Below are 25,874 nucleotides of genomic sequence, written 5' to 3' on the forward strand. Positions count from 1 at the left end.
AGCTTTGGTTTTCTCATCTGTAACACAAAGATAGGCATAGCACCTTCTGGGCAGGGTTGCTGTGCCTTGGTTAACACACAGTCAATGCCCTGGGACAATGACCACATTAGCATTACGGTTATATTTCACAGACTGCAGGAGGATGATCACCTAGCAGGAGCCCCACAGGGCCCACTTTAAGGAACCAGTTGTTATGAGCATGTGGCTAGCAATTGCAAGCTCCAAGATGCTGCCTAACTACTTCTTGAAAATAAGTATTAGGTATCTACATTTGGTAAAGAACAAAATTCTCACATCACAGAGCTAAGCCATAAGTCCACTCTTCTCCCTCCTCCTTTTCTTTTTTGTTTTTTAGTAAATTATTTATTTTTGGTGCTGAGAATTGAACCTAGGGCCTCCTGCATGATAAACATGGGCTCTACCCCTGAACATCTCTAGTCTCAAGTAATGTTTTTCCTTTTGAAGAATTTTAAATTTACAGAGAAGTTGTAAAGAGAATACAAAGAGCTTCCATTCTTTTTTTCAGAGAGTTCTGCTCTGGCTTCCTGCCGGGGCAGGGCTTGTTGCTGTCCGGGTTTGTTTGGTTTTCGTCTGGCTTCCCCTTTTTTGGTGGTGAGCATTCAACCTCCAAACCAAACTATGGGGAGGCTGCAGCTTTTCTGTTAAAACGACCCATATCCCCACCTGTACCCTTTCCTTGTGTGTGCGCAAACACGTGTGCACACACAGCCACTCAGTGTGAGAAGCACACGCACAGAGCCAGGCTCGGGGCTTGTCCTCCTACAGATCCTCTGGGTGGTCTGGATTTGGGGGTGAGGACTGGGTTGGGGGGGCTTTCCCAAGGGATGATTGAACCAGACCTCCAAGAATATGGAGGGTGGGTGGGCACATTGGTGCTTTCTCTGTTTCAGGCCATAAGTAGTCATAGGGGCCTGAGACTGGAGGCTTAACCTCTATGGGCCTTGATTATCTTTCCTGGAAAATGGGAATAAACTTCAGTTATGGGATGTGGTGAAGAGTGAAGAAGAGAGACTAGCATGGGCTTGGCCTGGATGAGTGGGTGCTTTCCTCATCTGAGCTCTGTGGGCCACATCAACCATGCCAGATGTGCCTGTGACCTCAGCTCACTCCTTCTGCAGCTCTGGGGCTGCCCAGGTGGAGGACAGTCCCAGGCAACTCCACGGTGCCACAGTCCAGCAGGAGCCTGAATTGCTGGCTATATGCTTGAGAATCATCAAGATCTCCTCAAATTAGACCTTCCCAATTCCTCCAGGAAACAAAACAAAACAAAAAGGGTACAAAGAATCTCTTATAATTTAAAACATGTTTTGAGAGTACTTTGGAACACCAGTATTTTAATTAATTAATTAGTTAATTAATTATTTTGGAACCAAGGGTGCTTGCTTAATCGCTGAGTCACATCCCCAACCTTTTTAATACATTTTTCTATTTTATTTATTTAATTATTCTAATTTGGTATATAATACAGCAGAATGCATTTTAATTCATATTACACATACAGAGCACAATTTTTCATGCCTCTGGCTGTACACAAAGTAGAGTCACACCATTCGTGTCTTCATACATGTTCACAGGGTAATAATGTCCATCTCATTCCACTGTCTTTCCTACCCTCATGTCCACTCCCTTCCCCTCTCTCCCCTTTGCCCTATCTAAAGTTCCTCCATTCCTCCCATGCTCCCCATCATCCCCATTATGGATAAGCATCCTCATATCAGAGGAAACATTTGGCATTTGGTTTTTTGGGATTGGCTTACTTCACTTAGCATGATATTCTCCAACTCATCCATTTACCTGCAAATGCCATGATTTTATTCTCTTTTAATGCTGAGTAGTATTCCATTATGTATATATACCACATTTTCTTTATCCATTCATCTATTGCAGGGCATCTAGGTTGGTTCCACAATTTAGCTCTTGTGAATTGAGCTGCTATTAACATTGATGTGGCTGCATTACTATAGTAACAGTTTTTAAGTCCTTTGGGTATAAACCAAGGAGTGGGATAGCTGGGTCAGATGGTGGTTCCATTCCAAGTTTTCCAAGGCCCTTTTTATTTTTTATTTTGAGATATGGTCTACTAGGTTGCTTACAGCCTTGCTAAGTTGCTGAGGCTGGTTTCAAAACTGAGATCTTCCTGCCTCAGCCTCAGGAGCTGCTGGGATTACAGGCAAGTGCTACCATACGCAGCTGGAAAACTGGTATTTAAAGTATTCAACAGCAAATACTCAAGATGATGAGTGCTTTGTGTCACACAAGGTCCCCTTCCCAGAATTACTCTGCATGGTTAATTTTGATTTCATTGTACTATGGGCTTAATATATTACGTATTCGGGAGAAAGATATGCATGTCCTTTCTTATAATGTCCCCAAAATGAAGAACTTATAGAATAGACAGGAATATAAAGTGCTGTACAGGCCTTGTGGCAGATCTATCCCAAGAAGGTACCAGATATTTCCAGATATTTCTTGAAAAATAAGAGGAAGAGGGAGCTTTTTAATAGGGTGCTTCAGACCTGACTGAGGTCAGTTCTGAAACCTGAGGCTTGTGAAGGAAGGAATTAGGTCTGAAGGGTCAGGGAGCTGGGCCTCTCTTCTCCCCAGCTACAGCTCAGCCACCTCTCTGTCACAGATGAATAGCTGAGAATGATATAGAAGAGAGAGAGGAGGAGGCAGAGGGCAGAGGCGGAGACAGAGGTGGCAAGGGCAGCAGAGGAGGGGTGGTGGCCTCTCAGAAGCAGTTTGCACCTGCTCAGTGGGAAGTAGATCTGACATCACCCAGGAACACCTCACTCTCCCTGTCAGGTTACCTAAAGAAACAAATATACATTTGAATGCTCCTGAATGCAGATTGAGAATCCATCCACCCAGGTGCTTGGGGACAGGCAGAGCAGAAGCCAGGTGAAGCCAGGCAGCCAGCAGGGGCAGTCTTTGCCCTAAGAAATGCTGACCCTGGAGGTTGTGTAAGGTCCCCCTGGTGGAACCTCAGCAGGTAGCGGAAAGTCAGCACATTGGGCTTTCCTCTAGGACTCCACCTGGTAAGAGAATTATCCTAAAAACCATAATAGCTGTCCTGTCTGGAGCCTCTAAGCAGATCAAACACTGCACACTGCATTTCCTTCAACCCTCCAGGGCCTGGGCAGTAGGTGTTAACCCCAGTACACAGGGAGGTACTATGGGCTCAGGGGTAACTGCTCCTGGTCTCAGCTGCCTTGTGCATGCAGGGCTGAGCATCAGGCTCAGGTCTGTGTGACACAGTAGCAGGAGCTCAGAACTCCTGCCCCTCTCATGAGTCTTCACTCTCTACACTGTTGCAGGGAGCCAGCTCCCTGGGGCCCAGCAAGGATGATGACCTCTGATCAGAGGGCACTTGCCAGGTGTCATGGCAAAGCTGCTAAAATGGACCCTAAGGTAAAACTGATTTTTTTTTAAACCCCTCTACCCTAAAACAAACTAGACAAGTCACATGAACCTGCTTCTAAGATCTTGGACCCCCAGCTGGTGTTTAATTTGTATCTGTCACTCACATCCTGTGTCAATTATTTTAGGTCTTTGGGGCCTTCAGATCCTTACTGGGAGGTTTCTGTGTGGGCTGTTGTAGGGGGGAAGGAGTTGATCTGGCCCAGCACCTGGCCTGAGAGCAGTAATCAAGCCTTCTGAGAACTGGAGGGAACAGGTTCTAGCTTCAGGCTTTCTCGTCTGCCTTTGCCCAGGGACGTCCTCCCAGCCAACAGCAGCACAGAGATTGTGGTCCCTGCCAGGCCACATCCAAGGGCCATCAAGAGGCAACACCAAAAGCAGGCGAGGAGCTCTTCCTGCTGGGCTGACTCTCTGCTCCACTGTGTTGCTGATGGGAGGCCGCTGGGGGCTCCCCGCCCGCCTTGTCTGTGGAACAGGCTCATGCTGGTGCCAAAGACTCTCAGTTCTGTCCCCCTGAAGTCAAAACAAAAACTCTGGCTCTCACATCCTTTGGAACCCTCCTTCCACAAAGCAAATGCCGGCCACACCTCCCATGACGCCCCCTTGGCCACCCACTGCTCTTCCTGAGACCTAGGCTGGGCTGCAATTGGATCAGCCATGGTCACAGCCTTGCCCGTGGCCCAGCCAACTGGGGCCCTTGCTGACAGCTGACGTGGGGGAGGAGCACGCAGCCCTGAGAGGTGACACAGCACAAGTGTGTAATGTGAAGTCAGCCACGGCTGATGCCAGCAAAGTGGTGCCAATGAGGGCAGGAGGCCTCTGGGGCAGGATACTCATTCTTGGGGGACACAGGAACAAGGGACAAACAGGCAGAAAGGCGGGGCCCATGGCCGCCCTGGAAGGCTGCCTAGGGTTGTCCACACACACACTCCATCAACCCTCCCTCACCATCTGGTCCTGCTGCAGGCTGGCTTCTGTCTCGCTCAGATTGTAGATGCTCTTAGGGATGTCACTAGACTCTCCAAATGACAAATGCAGTGTTCACATGTCTTCTGGTGCCTTATTTGGTACAATGTCGGGCACTAGGGACCACCTCTCCGTCCTTGAAGTCATCTCCTCTGTTGGAACCTGGGCTATGAATTATTTTCGTGTTCTCTCCTAGCCCTCTGGTCACTTTCCTTGGTCTCCTTGGCCGACTTTCTTCCTCCTCCTATACAGAATAACCTCTGGGCTCTTTCCATCTTCCTACTTACTCTGCCATTTGTTGGGTACATTCATCTCCAAACCTGGCTCTTGTCACCACCTGCTTTCTGTGTCACCCAGCTTTCTGTGTCCAGCCTGGACTGATCTGTTGAGATCTTGTATCCAGCTGCCACTGGTCAGCTCCCATCAGGCCTTGGGCTCAACATGAACTGAGCACCACACACTTGCTCCAGCTTCTGCTCCGGTAGCACCGTGCAACCCATCACACAAGCCAGGATTTATCTTCCCCAGAAACTACCCCCCAAGCATCTCGGGATGCCTCCCTCCTCCGTCCCCCTGCATTGCCTTAGTTCAGTCAGTACCACTCCCTCTGAGCCTGGATTTCTGGGCCTGAGGGCTCACTGCTCTTAACAATTTCACAGTGTTGCCCCAATGGAAAAATTTGGGGTATTATTTAAAAGTCATAAATACATTAAAGCTGTTTCTTAGGTTTTTCATGTTACTATAACAAAATGCCTCAGACTGGGAATTTATAAATAACAGAAATTTATTGCACACAATTATGAAGTCTGGAAAGTCCATGATGAAGGTGCTAGCAGATTCTGGCGAGGGCCTTTGACTCATAGATGACACCTTCTATGTGTCCTTACCTGGCAGAAGGGGTGAACAAGCCCCCTCAGGCTTCTTTCATAAGAACTTCAATCCCATTCCAAATCATCTCCCAAAGGCCCACCTTTTAATGACATTACCTTGGGGATTTGGTTTCAACGTAAAAAATTTGGGACACAAACATTCAGGCCATTATCTGTAAGTTATTTTTAACGTTCTTCTAATCAATTTATATGATTAATATTCTTAGATACAACAAATATCCTGAATTTGCATATAACATGAAAAACCATGTACGTTTTGTGAATGGCTCTTTGAAAGTTTATTCTTGTGTCGAACAGAAATCTGCTTTTCCTTAATTTGTATCCTCAGGTACAAGTTTAAAATCATCCCTCTTTAAAATGTGGTAGATAAAAAAAAAATGTGGTGGAGCTCTAAACTAAACACTGTCTGGTTTCAAAGATAAATTTCTTCTCAAAATACTTTTCCATCAGTTGCCTATCATTAAGTCCCAAACTCACTTGGCCTGCATCTTGTCCTTGTTATATCTAGTGGAACATCGTTATTAGGACCTGCCTCTGTTGTATCTTTCTTTCTTCTAGAATATGATCTTTTTATTAAGCATTTACTATACTATGCACCTTAAAAAAATCTTTTAACTTTTGATTATTACGAAAATGTAATTTTTTTCTTTCTTGAAATCTTTATTAACCACCTCAAAGAATTTCCGTAATTATTGACTTCAGATTGCTCCAAGGAACTGTGGAGATAAAACTTATATACAAAATATCTAATTTTAGATCTTCAAATATGCAAATCTTGGGGGTTTCCTGTAAGGATAGGCCTCTCTACAGGTGGCCCAGCACCCATAGAATGCCTCCTGGTTTATTTCACAGTGATGTACTGCCCTCTAGTGGACCTTTCTTGTCACATAAAAAGGAAGGCTGAGAGCAAGGAGATGTCTTCATTTAATGTACACATGCTCATTGAGTGCACTTTAAAGAATTTCCACAATAGTTGCTGGGAATACCGCAGTGAAAAAAACAAAATACAATAAAATAAAATGCATTATTTGTTTAAGGCAAAGGAGACAGCTGAAAAATTGGGGGCAACTATCATAAACCCCAGATTTGTCCAAACCTATTAAGTTAGAAATGTCCATAAGTGTGAGGGTTCTTGTGGGTAGAGTACAAATCTCTTATTTGAGATCTCACCAATTTAAATGAAAACTGACAGAAGCAACACATTTGGCAAAAGATAAAAATAAAAAGAGTAAAGTATGAGGACAATGAATTCATTAACGGCTGACTTGGGGAGAGTGGTTATGGGGGAGTTCTAAGGTTGGTCCCACCCAGGTGGAGCTCTTCATCCCTTAGTTCTCTGTTGAAGTGCAATCAGCTCTTTTTTTTTTTTTTCTCAATCCACCACACAATTCATAATGGTTGAATTTCTCCACACATTTTTTTTTTTTGGTACCAGGATTGAACCTAGGATGTTTAATCATTGAGCTTCATCCCTAATCCTTTTTATGCTCTATTTTTTTATATTTATTTTTTAGTTGTAGTTGGACACATATTTTTATTTTATTTTATTTTTCTTTTATGTGGTGCTGAGGATTGAACCCAGGGCCTCGCACGTGCTAGGCAAGTGCTCTACCGCTGAGCTACAATCCAAGCCCATAAAGCATAAGCTTTATTTTGAGACAGGATCTCACTTAGTTCCTGAGCCTGGCTTTGAACTTTTCCTCCTGCCTCAGCCTCCCGAGCTGCTGGGATTATAGGCTTGTGCCTTCGCTCCCTGCCTCTCCATGCATGTTATGTCTCTCTCCTACCTCCGGGGGACTACGTGTCTGTCCTCACTGCAGAGTCCTCAACACCTGCCACCTGCCAGGGCCTCAGTTCATATTTGTTGAAGGATGAGTTTTTGATTTAGTGGGGCAGATAGGATAGATATACATGAGAGGCTAATAATGTAGCTTCATCTGTGGCAAATGTACAGAGCACAGTTGGCTGCTTTGGGGAGTAAACAGGAGTTGACAATAAGCTGAGGTCCATTAGGGAAAAACCAAGGAAGAAACTGGATCTGAGCTGAGTCTTAAGGATGAATGGAAGAAGCCAGGCACCATGGTGCACAGCTGTAATCCCAGGTACCCTGAATAAACAAGAGAGAGGGAGAGGGAGGGAGGGAGAGAGGGAGGGGGAGAGAGAGAGAGGGAGGGAGGGAGGGAGAGGGAGGAAGGAGGGCTGGAAATACAGCTCAGGTGTAGAGNACAGGACTTGAGCTTTTGAGGATATAGCTAAATTAATAGAGTGCTTGCCTCTCATGAACAAGGCCCTGGGTTCGATCCCCAGCAGCACACACTGGGCTCCTGCGAGAACTCAAGGAAACTCCAAAGTAGCGAGCGCCCTATTGCCGGACAGCAAAGGTCTATATATAACTGAATACACAGCTTATCTTAACCATCATCATCTCAATGGCTGCTGGTGTCACCTCTCAACCACTCCCTTCTGGCAAAATGCCATGAGTCATCCTGACTCGGCTGTGGCCCTCAACAGAGAAGTGTTTCCTGTAACATGTCCCCAGTTGATTTCCACATGCTCCTCAGTCTCCAGTGTCTGCTGTGGAATCCACTGGTTTCTGCTGAGCTGTCTTGTATGCTCCATCCCACAAAGATGTGGTTAACTCTGGGCAGTAATTAAGTTTGTCGTGCCATGTCTATACCACTTTTTTCATTATTATTGTCATTATGGCTTCATTGTCTCTTTCTCTACCCCCTCCCCCTTGGTAATAGGGATTGAGCTCAGGGGTGCTTAACTCTGAGCCACATGCCCAGCCCCTTTTTAATGTTTTGAGACAGGGTCTCCTTAAGTCCTTAAGGCCGCCTCAAGTTGTGGCCTTGAAATTGCAATCCTCCTGCTTCAGTCTCCTAAGTTGCTGGGAGGCTGAATCAATTTCTTTCTTTTCCTCCCTCCCTCCCTCTCTTTCCTTCCTTCTATCCTCTCTTCTTCTTTCTTTCTCCGTTCTTAATGAACACACAGCATATCAATGCCTATCATTATACTGGATCATAGTAGGTGCTCAGTACTAGCTGAATGAACACATATACCTAGGAGCTGCTTTCTATACTCCTGGGATGGCTTTTTCCAGATATTTCGTCTCTGCTACAGAGCCATTGGCATTTGAATACTAAGTAATTGAGGGTTCACTCCAAATCCTTGCATAACTATTAATAAGCAGATTTCTCAGAGTTTTCACTTAACAAAACTTTATTTCATGCCTTCTTTATTCCAGGACTTATGCTAGCTACAAGGAGCTTGGGGTTCAGCTACTGTGAAACCAATAATGCCAAAAATAAGTTAGTGTTGATTTATGTACAAAGTGGTCTCTGAATACTGTAGATGGAGAAATTGAGTGTCCAGTTATGCTAAGGAGGATTCTCAGAGTAGAGGAGAAAAAGGTGGAACTGAATCTTGAAAGACAAGTTGTGCCTGTGGACAGACATGATGGGGGTTGGGGTGTGGCTAAGGGAGTGAAGAATAGTAGATGCAAAGGTGGTGATGGTGATGTGCATCCCAGGTAAATTATTTGAGAAAGTGCTGGATTTGGTGCAGAATAAGAGCATAAGCGTGGCCAGAAAGAAGGCATAGGACTGGATTTGGGACAAGCCAACAAAAGAATACCATGGATACCAATCTGTAAAGAGGCACTGAAAAAAATATGATGCCCATGACCTCAGTCATTTGTAACTCCTTACATAACTTTCAAAACCTAAATGGGTCTTATTCCTCTGAGGTAAGACGGTGCCCTGGAATGTTAATTTAATAATTCTCCTGGTTAACAATTCCAATTATGTTATATTTGGTGCATGTAATAAATTATTTATTTTTAACATAAAGGGGTTTGTAATTCTTATTAATAGAAAGTCAGGTTCCCTTCAATCCCATGCTGAACAGATATTAAAGAAAATTGACCTATTTACTCATTACCAAATTATTAGCTTTCTGACAATGCATGTATTCCTTCAACAAGTTCCAGATGGAAGCCTCTAGGTCCCCTCTTCCAGGTAAAAATGGGACTGTTCTATTTGGCTGTGTGAGCTGAGTACGATGATTTCTGTGGATGCCCAAAGGAGACTGTATTCAATGAAGTTATGTGTCAGGCATCCCAGATACATTATTTGGATTATTTGGTAGTCTTGACTTTCCCTGCCTTAGGGCCACCATATTCTCCTGAATATTTCCATACATCAGGGACTTCCACATTCTATACCTCCTTTGTATGTTGAACAGGCCTCTAAATCTGGTGTTCAGAAATAATCTATGATGATTGTACCTTAAAGTTATGTGTAAACTTTAAATCATTGCTATGAGTATTGACTATTTTTGCAGCAATTCTTCTCTTCTTGGCTGTTGGACCTGAAGCGAATGATTAAACCTTTCTGTGCCTCCCTTTCCTCATGGGAAATAGTAATAACATTCATTTCTTCTTTATAGCTTTGAGTTGATGAATACATAATAAAGATGTAGTGTTTAGTACAGCCCTGATAGCATAGTAAACACTGGTCCATGCATGCTTCGGTGAGGGATTCTAAGTTTTCACCTATACTTAGTGTTCAGCAGGGCCCCGCCCAGGTTCAGGGTTCCGGAACTTGCTAGAGACGGGCGTTGTGCAGAGGAAGGCAGATACAGCGAGCTGTCAGAGTGGAAAAGTCCGAAGGCAGCTGGATCTGGTGTTGTGCAACGGGGGCTGAGAGGCCCTCGGACCTCAGTTAGCTCGGGGACCTCAATCAAGAGACAGAACTGTCCAAGGCCCCCTGCGGCGACGGCTTTTCTTTTCCTGGACTCCCGCTTTGGCTTAGCTCCGCCCTCTTCTCCTAGAGGTTGAAGGCCGGACACCGATGCCGACGCGGTTGCTTAGCGACACCCTTTTCCCAAGATGCCTAGGGCGTTGTTTTTCTTAGCCAATCAGAGAGGCGAAGATACCTCCCTGTCTGCCAATAGGTTGCGAGGCCAGGGCTGGCGACGGTTAAACGCTGCCCGCGGCCTGGGTGGCGGGTCGGTTCCCTTTCCGGGACTCTGGGCTGCCGTGGCTGTGGCGCGACCTGCCGGGTCAGCGCGAGTCCGGCGGCGGCCCGGCCATGCCGTCCCGGGTGGAGGACTACGAAGTGCTGTACACCATCGGCACGGGCTCCTATGGCCGCTGCCAAAAGATCCGGAGGAAGAGCGACGGCAAGATATTAGTTTGGAAAGAACTTGACTATGGCTCTATGACAGAAGCTGAGAAACAGATGCTTGTTTCTGAAGTGAATTTGCTTCGTGAACTGAAACATCCAAACATTGTCCGCTATTACGATCGAATTATTGACAGAACCAATACAACGCTGTACATTGTAATGGAATATTGTGAAGGAGGGGACCTGGCTAGTGTAATTACAAAGGGAACCAAGGAAAGGTAATTATAATCTTCCATTTTTTAAATGTCAGCTCTGCCATTTATTGCCTACATAATCATTTTAAATTAATTCTTTTTTTCCTCATAATTATAAATAATAGTGGGAAATATAATATTAGATGTAATCTGAAAAGGGGTCTAGTTTTGTTGCTGTTAAGAATCTTATGTTAAGATCAGGGGCAAAGTACTTAGTAACATAGAAGAGTGTTCTTGTATTTGGTGGGTCCATGGTACTTTAGAAAAATCACTGGTGATACCCATATTTTGCATCAAGTAATTATTTCCCTATTGGTAGACAAGAAAAACTAGATAATTCTCCTCATTCATTATTTGTAATGATTTTACTTAGACATTATATGCCGATGTTTTGGTTTCAGACAATACTTAGATGAAGATTTTGTTCTTCGAGTGATGGCTCAGTTGACTTTAGCCTTGAAGGAGTGTCACAGACGAAGTGATGGTGGTCATACTGTGCTGCATCGGGATCTAAAACCAGCCAATGTTTTCCTGGATGGCAAGCAAAATGTCAAACTTGGAGATTTTGGGCTAGCTAGAATATTAAACCATGATACAAGTTTTGCAAAAACATTTGTTGGTACACCTTATTACATGTCTCCTGTAAGTATTTCAGAATTTAGATGCTTTTTAACTCCTTAATGCTAAGCATTCAAATTCAAGGTTTATTGTTGTTGGTTTCTTTGTATTTAGCCAAGAATTAATAATACTGTTTCATTTTAAATTCCAAACGAACCACCTGACCCTTATATTCCTCTGTATCAGCAATTCAATTTTTATTGAATTCAGTTTTTATTAAATTATTACCATGTTCAAAGCTCTGGAATTAACAAAGATGAAATGGGTTTTGTCTCTGCCTTCAAGAGCAACACTTCTTTCCAAAGCATGGGTCCTGGGCACACCTACATCACACTCACTCGGAGGTTTTGTTAGTCCTGGGTCCTGAGTTCATACCCAGTGAATATGGATCTCTGGGAAGGTCCTTGGACACTGTATTTTATCCCTAGTTGGATTCTTGTACTTGGACATATGGGACTCACAAAGCTCACATACTTCAGATAACATGTTTTTACAATGTTAATTTAAAAAATAATTTTCTTATTACCTTTTCCTGAAATTCATTTATAGAAAGTCTATCACTTTACTTTATCCATTGCCTCTATTGATGGATATTTTGTTTCCAAAAGAGCACTGTATGCATATCCTTGTATGTATTATATTTCTTCCTTTTTGATTATTTCCTTGGAGTGTTTGTGGCTGTCATTAGATATTATCTGATGGCTTTTATTTATTTTCCCTATTTTTTTATTGGTGCATCATAGATGTATATAATGGTGGGATTTGTTGTTACATATTCATATAACAATAAGATTTAGCTAATATCATTTCCCAGTATTTCCCCTTTCCCTCCTTCCTGCCTCCCCCCGTCCCTTTCCTCTACAATGCTGTTCTCCCTTTGATTTTCACAAATGGTCTGATGGCTTTTAAAGACCTTAAATCAATAAGGAACAGCATCAATGTATTAATATATGAAATCTGAGCAGATATTATGAAAAGATTTTTTCATTTTTTTATTAGCTTACAAACATTTCTAGAATTTTCCAATATTTTATAAGTTATGCTAACATCTGACTGCAGTATAAAACTGCAAGTTTATTTTATTGTTTTTTTTTTTTTTAATTAAGATCAGACATAGCCAGAACAGTGCCATTTTCTCACTGTATCAAATTCCAAATTGAAAGGCTTTAACATAAAGGAAGATATCCAAAAATGGTGGAAAATTTGAAACCTATGCAATTCTTTTGTTCCCTTTTTTCCTGCCCTTGTAATTAGATCAGTTTGGTTCCCCTAAGTCATTAATTGTCAAGGAGTGGTATCAGACTCACCAGCTGGGTTTTAAAACACTAACCGGCCTCCTGGAGATTTTAGTACTTGCCCTCAGTCCCTCTGTTGAGAATAAGAACTATGGTAGACTATTGTTACTGTAGGCATAGAAGAAGGGCAAACAATTAAAATAGGTAATGAGAATATTAGTGATTGCTTTGACTTATACAGTGGATTAAGGAAAAATATATAAATGAATAATTTAGTTAGCTATTTATGTACGCACTTACATGTGGGCTAAATAATATATTTTGGTTATTCTGGAATTTTCTCTGTTTCTTTTAAAATGAAGTTTGTGGCTGGACATGGTGGCACTTGTAATCCCAGCTACTCAGGAGGCTAAGGCAGGAGGATCACAGGTTGGAGACCATCTTGGGCAACTTAGTGATATCCTGTCTCAAAATAAAAAATAAGGGGTTGGGGTTGTGGCTCAGTGGTAGAATGGCTGCCTAGCATGTGTGAGGCACTGGGTTCTATTCTCAGCACTGCCTATAAATAAATAAAAAAGGTCCATGAACAACTAATTAAAAAAAATATTAAAAAAAATAAAAGGGACTGGAGAGGTTGGTAGCTCAGTGGTAGAGAGTGCCCCTGGATTTAATTTCCAGCACTGTAATCAATCATTCAAATAAAATAAAATGAGGTTTCTAATTAGACTCAATGGTACACACCTATAGTTCTAGCCACTCAGGAGGCTGAGGCAAGATGATTTGGGGGGGCCTAGGAGTTCGAGTTTAGCTTGAACAACCTAACAAAACCCTGTCTGTCAAAAAAATAGAGTTTCTAGATTATAAATGCCTCAAGGGTAGGGATCTTTCATATTCATTTTTGAATGGTCAGCATCTATCCAACAGTAAACATTTTCACTTGTGAATGAAAAATAAGGGAATGAATTATATATGACAAAGTATATTGGGACAAGATTGTTGTTCTTTTCCCATTATAAATTTTGCTTTTTGGTGTTAGGAATTGAACCCAGGGCCCTCTATATGCTAGGCAAAGCACTCTGCCATTGAGCCACATCCCGAGCCTTTCCATTATAAATTTGAGGATAAAGTATACACTTTTGTTATTGTCTCATAAACTGAATTAGTCTTTTGTATTTGAAGTTCTTGCTATAATATAAAATATTTATAACATTTTCCTCCCCTCTCTTTCTTAAGCAAATACTACCAAGCTTTGAGTTTCTGTTTTCTACTCAGGTATAATTTTTAAAAGTTTTATAAAATTTTAAAAACCTGGCTGGGGATGTGGCTCAAGTGGTAGCGTGCTCACCAGGCATGCGTGAGCCCGGGTTCGATCCTCAGCACCACATACAAAACAAAAGATGTTGTGTCCGCCGAGAACTAAAAAATAAATGAAAATTCTCTCTCTCTTAAAAAAAAAAAAAATTAAAAACCAAATAAACTTTTTTTTTTTTTTTTTTTTTGTACAGGGGATTGAACCCAAGGGTGCTTAACCACGGAGCCACGTCCTCATCCCTTTTAAAAAAAATATTTTATTTAGAGACAGAGTCTCACTGAGTTGCTTAGGGCCTTGCTAAGTTGCTGAGGCTGGCTTTGAGTTCTTGATCTTCCCACCTCAGCCTTCTGAGCCACTGGGATTACAGTCGTGCATGTGCCACCATGCCTGGCCAACAAGATGAACTTTTATTTAACTTTCTTATCTTTTCCCCCTTCTAGGAACAAATGAATCGCATGTCCTATAATGAGAAATCAGATATATGGTCACTGGGTTGTTTGCTGTATGAATTGTGTGCATTAATGTAAGTATAATAAAGTCAGATTCCTAGTCTAAGGTTTACACTGTCACCTTTCATTGGGTCCAGCTTTTTGAGCATCAATGCTAATTAAAAAATATTCACATCTGAAAGAACTGTCAAATTCTTTTAGTAAAGTAGATAAACATTTAAAAAAAAGATGACATCCATGAAGCTGGGTTCTGACTTACTTTAAAAAACTTTTTTTTCTTAGTTATAGATGGATACAATACCTTATTTTGTTTATTTATTTATTTTTAAGGATCGAACCCAGTGCCCCACACATGTGAGGCAAGCCCTCTACCACTGAGCCACAACTGCAGACCCTGGGTCCTGACTTATTAAAGGGTCTTGACTGTTAGATGCTATCTTGTTGGACTGATACATTTTCAAGGTCAGGCAGATAATGTAAAGCTATTATAAGGACAGGGAAGAAATAAAACAGATCAAGGGGAGAGGTCTGGGGATTTGGAGGATAGGAAAGAGGTCCAGTTCTTTCCCTTTTTTTCCTTTTAAACTATTCTATAGCACAGTGGTTCTTCTATAGGATTTGTGGGGAAGCAGTTTTTGTCCCCCATGGAACATTTGGCAATATCTAGACATTTTTGGTTGTCACAACTAGAGTGTGCTAGTGGGTAGAGAGAGGCAGGGATACCACAAAATATCCTACAAAGCACAGAATAACCCCCCACCCCGCCCCCGCCAGCATGACTTAACAACCCAAGGGGTCAATATTATGAAGGTAGTACTATTAAAATTAGCTATAGAAGGAAGTCCCAGAAGTAAAAAGAAATACAATGGTGCTTATGCTTTTGATTCAGTTACTATTATCTATTTTCATTTAAAAATTTTTCTTCTTCTTTCTTTTCTTTCTCTTCCTTCTTTTCCATCATTTGTTTTTACTTATATTTTTTTACCCCAGGCCTCCATTTACTGCTTTCAACCAAAAAGAACTAGCCGGGAAGATCAGAGAAGGCAAATTCAGGAGAATTCCATATCGTTATTCTGATGAATTGAATGACATTATTACGAGGATGTTAAATTTAAAGGTAAAGGCTATAAAGGTTTTATATTGTCTGATTTTATCTCTCAATTAAACTTTGGAGTATATATTCTCTCTTTTAAAGTGATAGAGACTAAAGAAAATATTTCCTTAGCTAAATATACTCTGTTAACACAAGTGAAAACATGTAAATCTGGCAAATTACAGGTCCTTGCCAGCCTACCTTTTGTGCTTGCTTTCTTTTTCCTCCACTCTCTTCCATGCTAACAGATGGTCGGTGGTGAGGAAAGATTACAGAAAGGATCCAAATCCTCAGTTCCCCTGGTTGTTGCCTACCTCAAAGTAACAGGTGGTCAGGGAAGGGGCCAGAAATAAGTACAGTAGAAGAAAAAGAACTTGAATAAAGAGATTTTGTGGAAAAACTCTGGCCATGGGATGATGAAAGATATGTTCTGAGACTAGGCTGATGTGAGAGTGGAAGGGAAATGCTGTAACAGGGATACCGAGGAAGTAGCAGGTGAAGGTTGGTGGGAAGGGATCCTGTTACCTGTGGTTTAGACACTCAAAGGCGGTGCTTTTTCGAAGCAGACCCAGCTGTGCTGTCAAGCACCAGCACCAGTTATACCAAAGGGACTGAGCCTTCTTACAAAGGGGAAGGGTAAAAGAGGAATAAGTTAAAATCTGCATTACCTTATGGACTCAGAACTTCAAGACCAGTGAACTTATTTTTTCAGATGTTTAAGACCTATTTCTGTAGCTGGGCACAGTGGCTTGAGAGGCTGAGGCAGGAGGATCACAAGTACAAAGCCAGACTCAGCAACTTAGTGAGACCCTAAGCAACTTAAGACCTGTCTCAAAATAAAAAATAAAAATGGGCTGGAGATTTGGTTCAGTAGTTAAGTACCCGTGGGTTCAATTCCTGGTTAAAAAAAAAAGACCTGTCTCTTTGAACAATCTTCTCTTTTGCCTTGGAAATATTTACCCTTTTAATATAACTACTTTCTGAGGACAAATATTCTGTTATGCAGTCTGACTGTATCATTGAGTATTTTTCCCCAGGATTACCATCGGCCTTCTGTGGAAGAAATTCTTGAGAACCCTTTGATAGCAGACTTGGTTGCAGAAGAACAAAGAAGACATCTTGAAAGGAGAGGGCGAAGATTAGGAGAGCCTGAAAAGTCGCAGGAGTCTACTCCTGTCCTGAGTGAGCTGAAACTAAAAGAAATACAGTTACAGGAGCGAGAGCGAGCCCTCAAAGCCAGAGAGGAAAGGCTGGAGCGTAAGTCCACGTGGTGTGGGAGGAGCAGAGTAGCGCTATGAGTGGGTTGCTCTGGTGTGTGTATATAACACAATAGTTTATATGTATAGGTCCTACTAGAACCTTCTATCAACCAGAACATTTAACTAAATAACCAAGCTTGCTGACACTTTCATGTTGGACTTTTTCTCTGGAGTCAGTTGTTAGTCATATATTCTTGGGTACTAACTGGGTTGGGCCTAACACAATAGTCATTGTACTTTATTGTGCAATTACTTATTTCTTTTTCATCTTTACTGTAAACACCTTAAGGTTTGTTCCATTGTAAAGGAAGGTCTTACAATGTGCTGCCTTCTGTCATAAAACGGTCTAAAATTCGACAGTATTAGACTGGGTATGTTTAGGCAATTCTGTGGAGAATATAGGTGCAAGATATTCTAGAATTATAAATATTACTGTGATGAGTGTTAATATTGATGTGATTGGTATTAACTGATTGATGCTAATTAGTTTTTTTTTTAAGAGAGAGAGAGAGAGAGAATTTTAATATTTATTTTTTAGTTCTTGGCGGACACAACATCTTTGTTTTGTATGTGGTGCTGAGGATCGAACCCGGGCCGCACGCAAGCCAGGCGAGCGCGCTACCGCTTGAGCCACATCCCCAGCCCTGATGCTAATTAGTTTTTGAGGTTAGAAGTCTGTCTATTCCACTAAGATGAAAGTTACTACCAGCATCTTAGAATCACACCAGGTAGCAATATCAGTGAGTCCCCATTTTAACATTCAGAGACAGGGATGGAGCTATGTGTGTCTCTTGCCATCCTCATGACACCCCTGATTTCACTTCTGCGGCCTTATGCCCTATGCAGACTTCAAATGCTTTTCTATTTAAATATGCTTATCAAGCATTCAGTGTGTTCATTTATGTTTTGCTTTCTAATGATAAAAACATTGTATAGTGCTGTGAGATATGCTCACTGTATAGGGATAGCTTGTGCTTATCTGGAAACTTTTTATTGACTCTCTTGTCAAAAGAACTCTTTAAACACACACACCTCTTTCTCTGAAATCTGGGCCATGAATGAAAGTAGGCTTTGTTTCTAACCTAAAGAGTCGCACCTTAACTCAGTTATGTTTTTTTCCCCTTCCATTTTGGTGCTACAGCTGAACCAGAAGAAAGAGATTTTGTGCTATAAGACCAGGGAATGCCCTGGAAACTAGCTGTTGCCTATTTGCCTTGGAGAGCAGAGATGGCTTTTGTTTTGTGTTCCCAAATGTGACCAAGTAAAAACTAACTTTGTATTTGTACTTAAACAAGTTTCTAACAAGAAAACATACGATAACTTATGACCTACTATTACACTAAATTAAAAATGCAGGATCTGGTTGATTAGGTTAAGAAACCAGTACGAAACCTTTCACAAAACATTACTCTGCCGTGGTCAGGCATGCTATTGGAATGATAAGAAAAGATTACCAAATGTAAATTGTTTTATAGCCAAAGCTCTTTGTTCATTTTTTCCTATTACGTTTTTAAAGAGAAGGAACGTGAACTTTGTGTTCGGGAGAGACTAGCAGAGGACAAACTGGCTAGAGCAGAAAATCTGGTGAAGAACTACAGCTTGCTGAAGGAGCAGAAGTTCCTCTCTCTCGCGAGTACTCCAGGTATGAGAGTCAGCTCGGTGTGCAGAAGTTGGTGCTACAAATGAAGATGTGCACATCAGTGATACCCTCAAGGTGGCCTTGGTAGCTCTTTTTCATTTTACAAAGTTTCAAATCTTAAGATAAATTTCACTGAATATATGTGCTTCAGTGGAAATAAAATTATAGCAGTGATTTATTTACTGGGTTCATAGACCTGAGGCAGTGAGTCATATGCTTTCATCTTCAATTTTATTTACCTTATTAAACTACATGTTTAGTATTTGATATTCATTTTTTAGAATGAAGACATTTTTTTACAACAGTATGTTTCAAATTTTTCTTTGGTTATATTATCAAAACTCTATTTCTATTTTCAAGCAAAACCCTAACACTTTAATACTGCCACACCTCAGCCGTAGAGTATGGCTTAAAAGACATAGAAGTCAAGTGCAGAATTGACCATGACTTTTGAATCCTTGTTTTAGACCCTTTCAAATTGAGGCATGTATTTGTTGAAATATGATTAATGTGTGCACAACTGTGCGAGCCGCCCCGCTTCAGAGCTTGGGTGCAGACAGCCTGCTCACTGTGCTGCCTTCATGTAGCGTTGTCCCTGCTGTGTCCTCGTGATGATGGCTACACCGACAGATCCTCTCACTTGCCTTTTTCCATTTCATTTTTTACAGATCTAATTTAGTCTGCTGTCTAGAATTTTGGAAAATGCAAAATGCTAGACGTCTTTTCTTTTAATTTCTTTATGACACAAATTATGTATTCAAAGTTTTGTGTTGGTTTTAAAAATTTAGCATCTGCATGTTCAATGAAACTTCATCAGAGTTCTTATAACTCCCTTATTCCATGTAGAATAGCATGCATTTATGAAGGCTGCCATTTGCATCTTTAATAATTTGGGAGAGAATCAGATCAGTTTGGTGTGACAGCATTTTGTAAATGAGGCAAATAAAAAACCTGCTTAAGTTAGTCTGATGATTGCAATAATTTTATAGTGACTAAGTGATAGATAAACTCTTGATAGAAGTAAATGAAATAGATTATATGAAATATGGGCTTCATCCCTTAAAATGTTACTTTTTTCTAACTATCACTCATTTCACAGTACGCAGCTGCATCTTTGCTAAAGCTATCCTTTGTTTAATAAAATACTCATTTTTTTTCTATTGAACAAAATAGTATTCTTTTTCTGAATATTCTCTTGTAAACCCTATGTTGATTTACAATGTGTAAGTATTTGTGGTTATAACAGGTGGATGCACATGCTTATCATCCCAACTGCTGGCCTGTAATCTCAGCCACCTGGGAGGCTGAGACACAAGCAAAGATTGCAAGTTCGAGGCCAGCCAGGGCAACTTAGTGAAACTGTCTCAGAATTAAGAAAGGACTGAGAATGTAGCTCAATGGTAGAGCTCCTCTAAGTTCAATCTCCAGTACTTAAAAAAAAAAAAATTTTTTTTTTTGAGCCCATGGAGTTCAAGTCTGAAAGCAGTTCCTTTGCTTTGAAGTAGAAACAATACATGGAGGAAGTCAGGGGACTGGAGAAGGAAGGGCTCTGTGTGGCAACCTTTCTGTCTCTTCTTTATCCAGACAGCTCTGTGGCTTCTTTCTTCCTCACCTTTGTCCTGTTTTTTGCTCAGCATTCACCTGAAGTTTTCTCTCAATATTGCCACCACCACCCAGCAGGCCATGTTGGTATTATCTTCCTTTATAGCACACGATCACATCGCCCCATCCGCACTTGTTTGTTTGTTTGTTTATCATCTGTCTCCTCCTACTAGAATAGGGCCTTTGTTTGGTTCACAATGGCCCATACTATGAACTCAGTAAATATTTAAACATATTTCCTTTAAGTGACTACAAAGGAGAAATAAGAAGCCTCTAGAATTGAAACCTGCAAGCCTCTAATCCCCAGCAAATTCTGTCAGTGGTTAATAGTGTTACTTCTCTAAGTAAATACGATTATTTTTCCATATGAAAAGCACGGTTTGCATTTTTTAGTGCACCATTACTTGATTTACCTTGTCCATACAGCATTTTAGTTTTTTTTTTTAAACAAATTTCTGGGTAGTTGATCTGCTTTGAACTACACACTTGACCCAAACTACAGGTTTCCCCACAAGCAAGAGTCTCTGCTTCTGTGCTTTTGTGAAAGTAAGGTGTCCTACACAGAATGGCACTGGTTTTCCAGAGCAGAGATAAAAACACTGATTTCCAGAAGTATCATACTGTGCCCATCATCCCCAAAGGTTTTAACCCTAAGAGGAAAGTTGACTGTTGTGGGAATAAAAAAGGCTGGAGCTTAGCTTGGTGGTAGAGTACTTGCCTGGCACGCACTGCATTCCTAGCACTGCAAAATGAATGAATGAGTGAAACATTTGTTCCTTATGTTTGGTTTGTTTTTAGTCATATAGATTAAAAGGCTAATTGGTACTGGGAGTGATGGCATACCTGAAATCCCAGCTACTCAGGAGGCTGAGGCAGGAGGACAGCAAGTTCAAGGCTAGCCTGGACAACCTAGTGAGACCATGTCTCAAAAAGGGAATGTAGCTCAATTGTAGAGTGTCCCTAGGTTTGATCCCAGTACTGGGGAAAAACAGCAACAACAACAAAAAAAGACTGGCTGGTTTCTGATGCCCTTAACCTCTTATCCCAGAGAAAATCAGACAGGTACCCACATTTCAAATGTGAGCCAGAACAGTAAATTTTATTTATTTATTTATTTTGGATACCAGGGATTGAACTCAGGGGCACTTAACCACTGAGCCACACCCTCAGCCCTATTTTGTATTTTATTCAGAGACATGGTCTCTCACTGAGTTGCTTAGCACCTTACCATTGCTGAGGCTGGCTTTGAACTCACACTCCTCCTGCCTCAGCCTCCTGAGAGTAAATATTTTTTGAAAATTATGATACATGTATAGGAGTTGAACTCCTATTCAAGTAACTCAAACCTGTTTTCTTTTCCTTTCTAAAGAACTTCTTGACTTCCCATCCTCAATAATTAAGAAGAAAGTTCATTTCAGTGGAGAAAGTAAAGAGAACATCATGAGAAGTGAGAATTCGGAGAGTCAGCTCACCTCCAAATCCAAGTGCAAGGATCTGAAGAAAAGGCTTCATGCTGCCCAGCTGCGGGCTCAAGCTCTGTCAGATATTGAAAAAAATTACCAATTAAAAAGCAGACAGATCCTGGGCATGCGCTAACCTGGCAGAGACAGAGCTGTGTGCAGTACTTAATAGAGCCAACCCTTTAAAGATTGATATTCAACTGCTGTAGCTTGATATACTTGGTTCCATGAGCCACGCCTTTTTGTATAGTAAGCATGGTATTTTGGGATTAATATTGCTGTTTTTCAGCAACAATTGTATAAGATGTCTATGTCTTTATTTTTTTTTTTTCTCTTAGGAACAACTTTATAGAAATGATACTTTCTTGGTTGGGCTTTTAATCCTGTGTGTGATTACTTCTAGGAGTATGAGATGTGACCTTTGAGATCTTGGGGAAAACAATAATGTTAAGGGGGAAAAAAGGTCTTTACTCAGGAATAGTAGTTATTAAGAAGTTTTAAATGAGTGGTGTGTGCTTACAATTGTCATGTATAGTTTTAAATTTAAAGTCTGAGGTTTTGAACGTTCTTGAACTTGGAAAAAGAGATTGAATATAAATTGGTCACTAATATCAAGACATCTTGTATATAAATATTCCATGTGGTGTAAATCTATTGTCTGTGGAAATTCATCACTGTGATGTCTGCAATATTTTATTCCTTTTTATTCTATTTAATAGCATATGAGCTGGCTGTTGTTTGTCCACCTCTATCCCACTAATAAAACAATTCTTTAGTTTTCTTACATTTATGTCTCTTGTATTTGTTGATCTAAGTTGGAAGGGTATGAGTTTATGATGATAGGTTTGTAAGGTAGGAAAGAGAATATGGATCTTTTATTCAAGGGAGCTACTCTAGAACCTTAACACCCATCTTGTTAGTCCATAGAAGCTAGCAGTTTTAAAGTGGGTGATTCTGTTCCCTGCGGGGACATTGGCAACATCTGGAGACCTTTTTGATAATCATGACTCAGATGGCTTATGTCCAGTGGGTAAGGTCCAGTGATACCACTCAACATTCTACAGTGCACAGGACAATTTCTGACAGCAGAATGCCAACAGTACCACTCATGAGAAACCTGACCTGTGTAAAAAATTGCTGGGACATACCTCCCACCCTTGAAGGAAACTAATTTAGATTTTAATGAATTTTTTTTGACTTTTAATATGAATTAGCAGTCTTTGCTGTGCCTGTCACATTTTTTTTTTTCCTGGCAATACTAATCCTTTTAGTGTATAATGAAATAAGATGAAGTCATCAAGAGTTAATAATAGACCGAAAAAAAAAAAAAAAGTTTGGACAAGCAAGAAAAATAAAACAAAATCACCCACACAAATAATTATAATAGTAGACAAGAGAAAATAGCTTCTTTTATATGTAGGTTTATTATATAGTTGGTATCATCATTCTATCAATGACAAGTGACACTAGCCAAACACAGTCGGAAACTGATTATTATGCCTTTGTGTTATATCCAGAGATTATTCTAACAGGATCATTTTGACATAAATGTTGTGTATACTTCTGGCCAGCTATATAATTTGCAAGTCCTACTCCAAAGTGAAAATTGGGGCTTTTGTTCAAAACGTGGGAAACAAGTTATCATTAAAGGTGCATACAAAGCTTTTCCCTTTCTTCTAAGTTCTCTCTCTGCTTAAGGTGGTATTGTTTGCTGTTCAATGTTCTAAGAAGCATTAAAAGCAAACAACATGAAATTTGTCACTCATCTTTATTTTGTGCAATGACAGATTTAAGTATAAATGTGAGAGCATTTAACTTGTGGAATCACTGGGATTATCCAATTCATACTTTGTGCTTGTCCTTGGAGGGTGTCTTGAGCCAACCAGAAGGGGCACAATGCCAGGTCTGGAGAAGTCTAGCCAGGCATCTACCTTTCCCACAGGCCTACTACCCCAACCCAGGATCTCTGAGTCAGGGTACTCTTGTCAAGACATGGCCGCTGGCTAGCTGCTTGTCAGACATGTCATGGGGCTGCTCATGGACACCTGCTGCCATGCCCTGGGACCCAGATGCCCAGTCCAGAACTTTTCTTTGCCTGTGCCCAGGCCCCTGCTGAAAGGCAGTGGTTGTGGGGTATGGGTGAAAGGAGTTTGGATGGGTCTCTAAGAACAATCCTGGAGAGTCTAGAGAAGTAGTAGGAAGTAGCACCATATGTGAGCTGAGGCTCTACGCCTGCACACATGCTCCATTGTTTATTAGATTTTCTTACAGAACACATAATTAAGAACTTCAAGCTGGGTGTGCAGTGGTGCATGCATGTAATCCCAGTGGCTCACGGAGGTTGAGGCGGGAGGATCATGAATTCAAAGCCAGCCTCAGTAACTTAGTCAGGCCCTAAACAACTCAGTGAGACCCTGTCTCTAAATAATAATAATAATAATAATAATAATAATAATAATAATAATAATAATAAAAGGCTGGAGATGTGACTCAGTGGTTAAATGTCCCTGTACCAAACAAAAAACTTAGAGATAGCCTGGTGTGTTAGTGAACACCTATAATCCCAGCTGCCCAGGGAGCCGGGGCAGGATAATTGCAAGTTCAAGGCCAGCCTCAGCAATTTAGGGAAACTCTGTCTCAAAAAATAAAAAGAACTGGGAATGTAGCTTAGTGGTAGAGTACCCATAGGTTCAATTCCCAGTATTCTCTCTGTCTCCTGTCTCTCCCTCTGTCTCTCTCTCTTACACACATGCAACCACAGTCATTAGACCCCATGTTATGGGTTCTTCGGCAGGCGGGGTCCTCCTATGTGTGCAGCTATATGAATGCACTGGTTAGTTGTCCATGAAACCTATCCTTTCTTTAGGAAATAACTTTCCTATCTTAAAATAAGTTTTAATTTTGAAATTCATGGCATGCTGAATAGCTTCTCTAATCTTCTCCATCTCATTTAATTCAACAACAAACAACTATTAAGTACCTACTATGAATCAGTACTGTTTAAAGTGCTGAAGACAGAGCAATGGTGAGACACAAAATCCCTGCCCTTGTTATTGCCCATTCAAATGGGGCAAGACAATAAACAATGAGGGCATGCTAGTGGTAAGTGCTACTGAGCAGAATGAAGCAGGAAGAAGGGTAGAGAATAAAGCACAGAATGGGAGTGGGGGGGTAGCTGGTTGCAATTTTGGAAGAGGTGGGGATTAAGGGTGTAGCAGGAAGAGGAAGAAGCTAACAATAGGAAGTTAGGGTAGAGGAGAAGAGGAAAGAAAGATTTGAGTAGGTAGGAGAGCAAAAGAATAACACTGCAGCGTGTGTGTGAGCATGCGTGTGTGTGTGGGTGTGTGTGTGGAGTGAAAATTGAAAAAAGCTATAGGGCAGAGGCTTGGAGACCGAAGAGAGGCGTTTTAAATTTTTTTATTATTATGCATCCTCTTTCTCCATTCTAATGCCAACAAAACCCCTTCCCTGGGCTGGGGATGTTAACTGTAGCTCAGCAGTAGACTGCTTGTCTAGACTTCAAAAGGATCTGGATTCCATCCTCAGCACTGCAAAAATGCAATAAACCCTGTTTCTTTTTCCCTGCTAAAGTTGGGAAGTTCTGGGGGTAGTGGTTGTGGGTAACAAGTGTATCTCTTTGATGGGGGGTGAAAGGATCCCTTCAACGTCTCTTTCCTAGAACTTTCTAAGATCCAACACCTACTTAACCACTACAGAGCTTACTTGTTTAAACAGTAATGAGTTTAACCAAGCCTGGCCCCTATGGAAAGTCATTGGATTTGAAGATTAATGAGGTGTTCAAGCAGAAAGAAACCGCAAGGCGGCGCTATTGTTCTGTGAGACCAGAAGTCCCAAGCAATTGGTCCTAGAGAGATGGCAAGCCAGACATTGGTTTAATGCTTCCTGCCTTTTATTCCATTCAGTCTCACAACGCCCCTGTGAAACAGGTATCATTATTTCCAACATTTTACACGGAGAAACTGAGAAACCTGGTAGTCACAGGAAGAGGCACAGGAGCCTTCTGAACTGACTTTTCGGCCTCCAAAGTCGTGCTCTTAACAATAGTGTTTGTTGTTGTTTTCTGTTTTATTTTTTGCAGTGCTGGGGATTGAACCTAGGGTCTTTTGTATGCTAGGCAAGTGCCCTACTCCGAATTTCACACCCAGCCCCCAAATCATGTTCTTGACACTCACAGCCCTCCACTGCCTGCTTCCAACTGCCACAAACATTAGCTTTGCCCTCAGACCATGGAGTTTACCATAATGATGGATTAAGGCTTTACCTAGGACAGGCGAATGGCTAAGGAGGATGGATGCAGAGCCAGCATGGTTAGAACCTTGTGACCCTCAGGACTTGGTGCCAGGAGAGGTGAATGGCAGAGATATGGCTGCCAGGAAGTGTTTTACAGGTGATACCAGTAGGACCCCAGGCCTGAGCCTCTAGGGGTCCTACTGGGGGTCCTCTGTGTCACCCCTCCTCCTCTTCCTCAGCATTGTCCACCATGTGGCTTTACATTTCCTCAAAGGC

At 41.4% G+C, this 25,874-nt stretch overlaps 1 protein-coding gene across 2 annotated transcripts; it reads left to right on the top strand.

Annotated features, from left to right (window-relative positions):
• Nucleotides 1–10,251: 10,251 nt before the first annotated feature.
• Nek2 (NIMA related kinase 2) lies at nucleotides 10,252–22,133 on the top strand. Of its 2 annotated transcripts, none has more exons than XM_015483676.2 (7): nucleotides 10,252–10,704; nucleotides 11,082–11,322; nucleotides 14,286–14,368; nucleotides 15,285–15,411; nucleotides 16,425–16,644; nucleotides 18,163–18,360; nucleotides 21,257–21,379. In XM_015483676.2, exons 1-6 carry the CDS (start codon nucleotides 10,391–10,393, stop codon nucleotides 18,330–18,332), a joined length of 1,155 nt encoding a protein of 384 aa, XP_015339162.1. In that variant the 5' UTR covers nucleotides 10,252–10,390; the 3' UTR covers nucleotides 18,333–18,360; nucleotides 21,257–21,379. The 2 variants fall into 2 exon arrangements, with proteins under 2 accessions (XP_015339162.1, XP_015339161.1); XM_015483675.2 differs by having other exon boundaries at nucleotides 10,255–10,704; nucleotides 18,163–18,288; nucleotides 21,257–22,133.
• The last annotated feature ends 3,741 nt before the right edge of the window (nucleotides 22,134–25,874 follow it).

This window comes from Marmota marmota, unplaced genomic scaffold (genome assembly GCF_001458135.2).
Source record: "Marmota marmota marmota unplaced genomic scaffold, marMar, whole genome shotgun sequence".
Taxonomy (NCBI): Eukaryota; Metazoa; Chordata; class Mammalia; order Rodentia; family Sciuridae; genus Marmota; species Marmota marmota.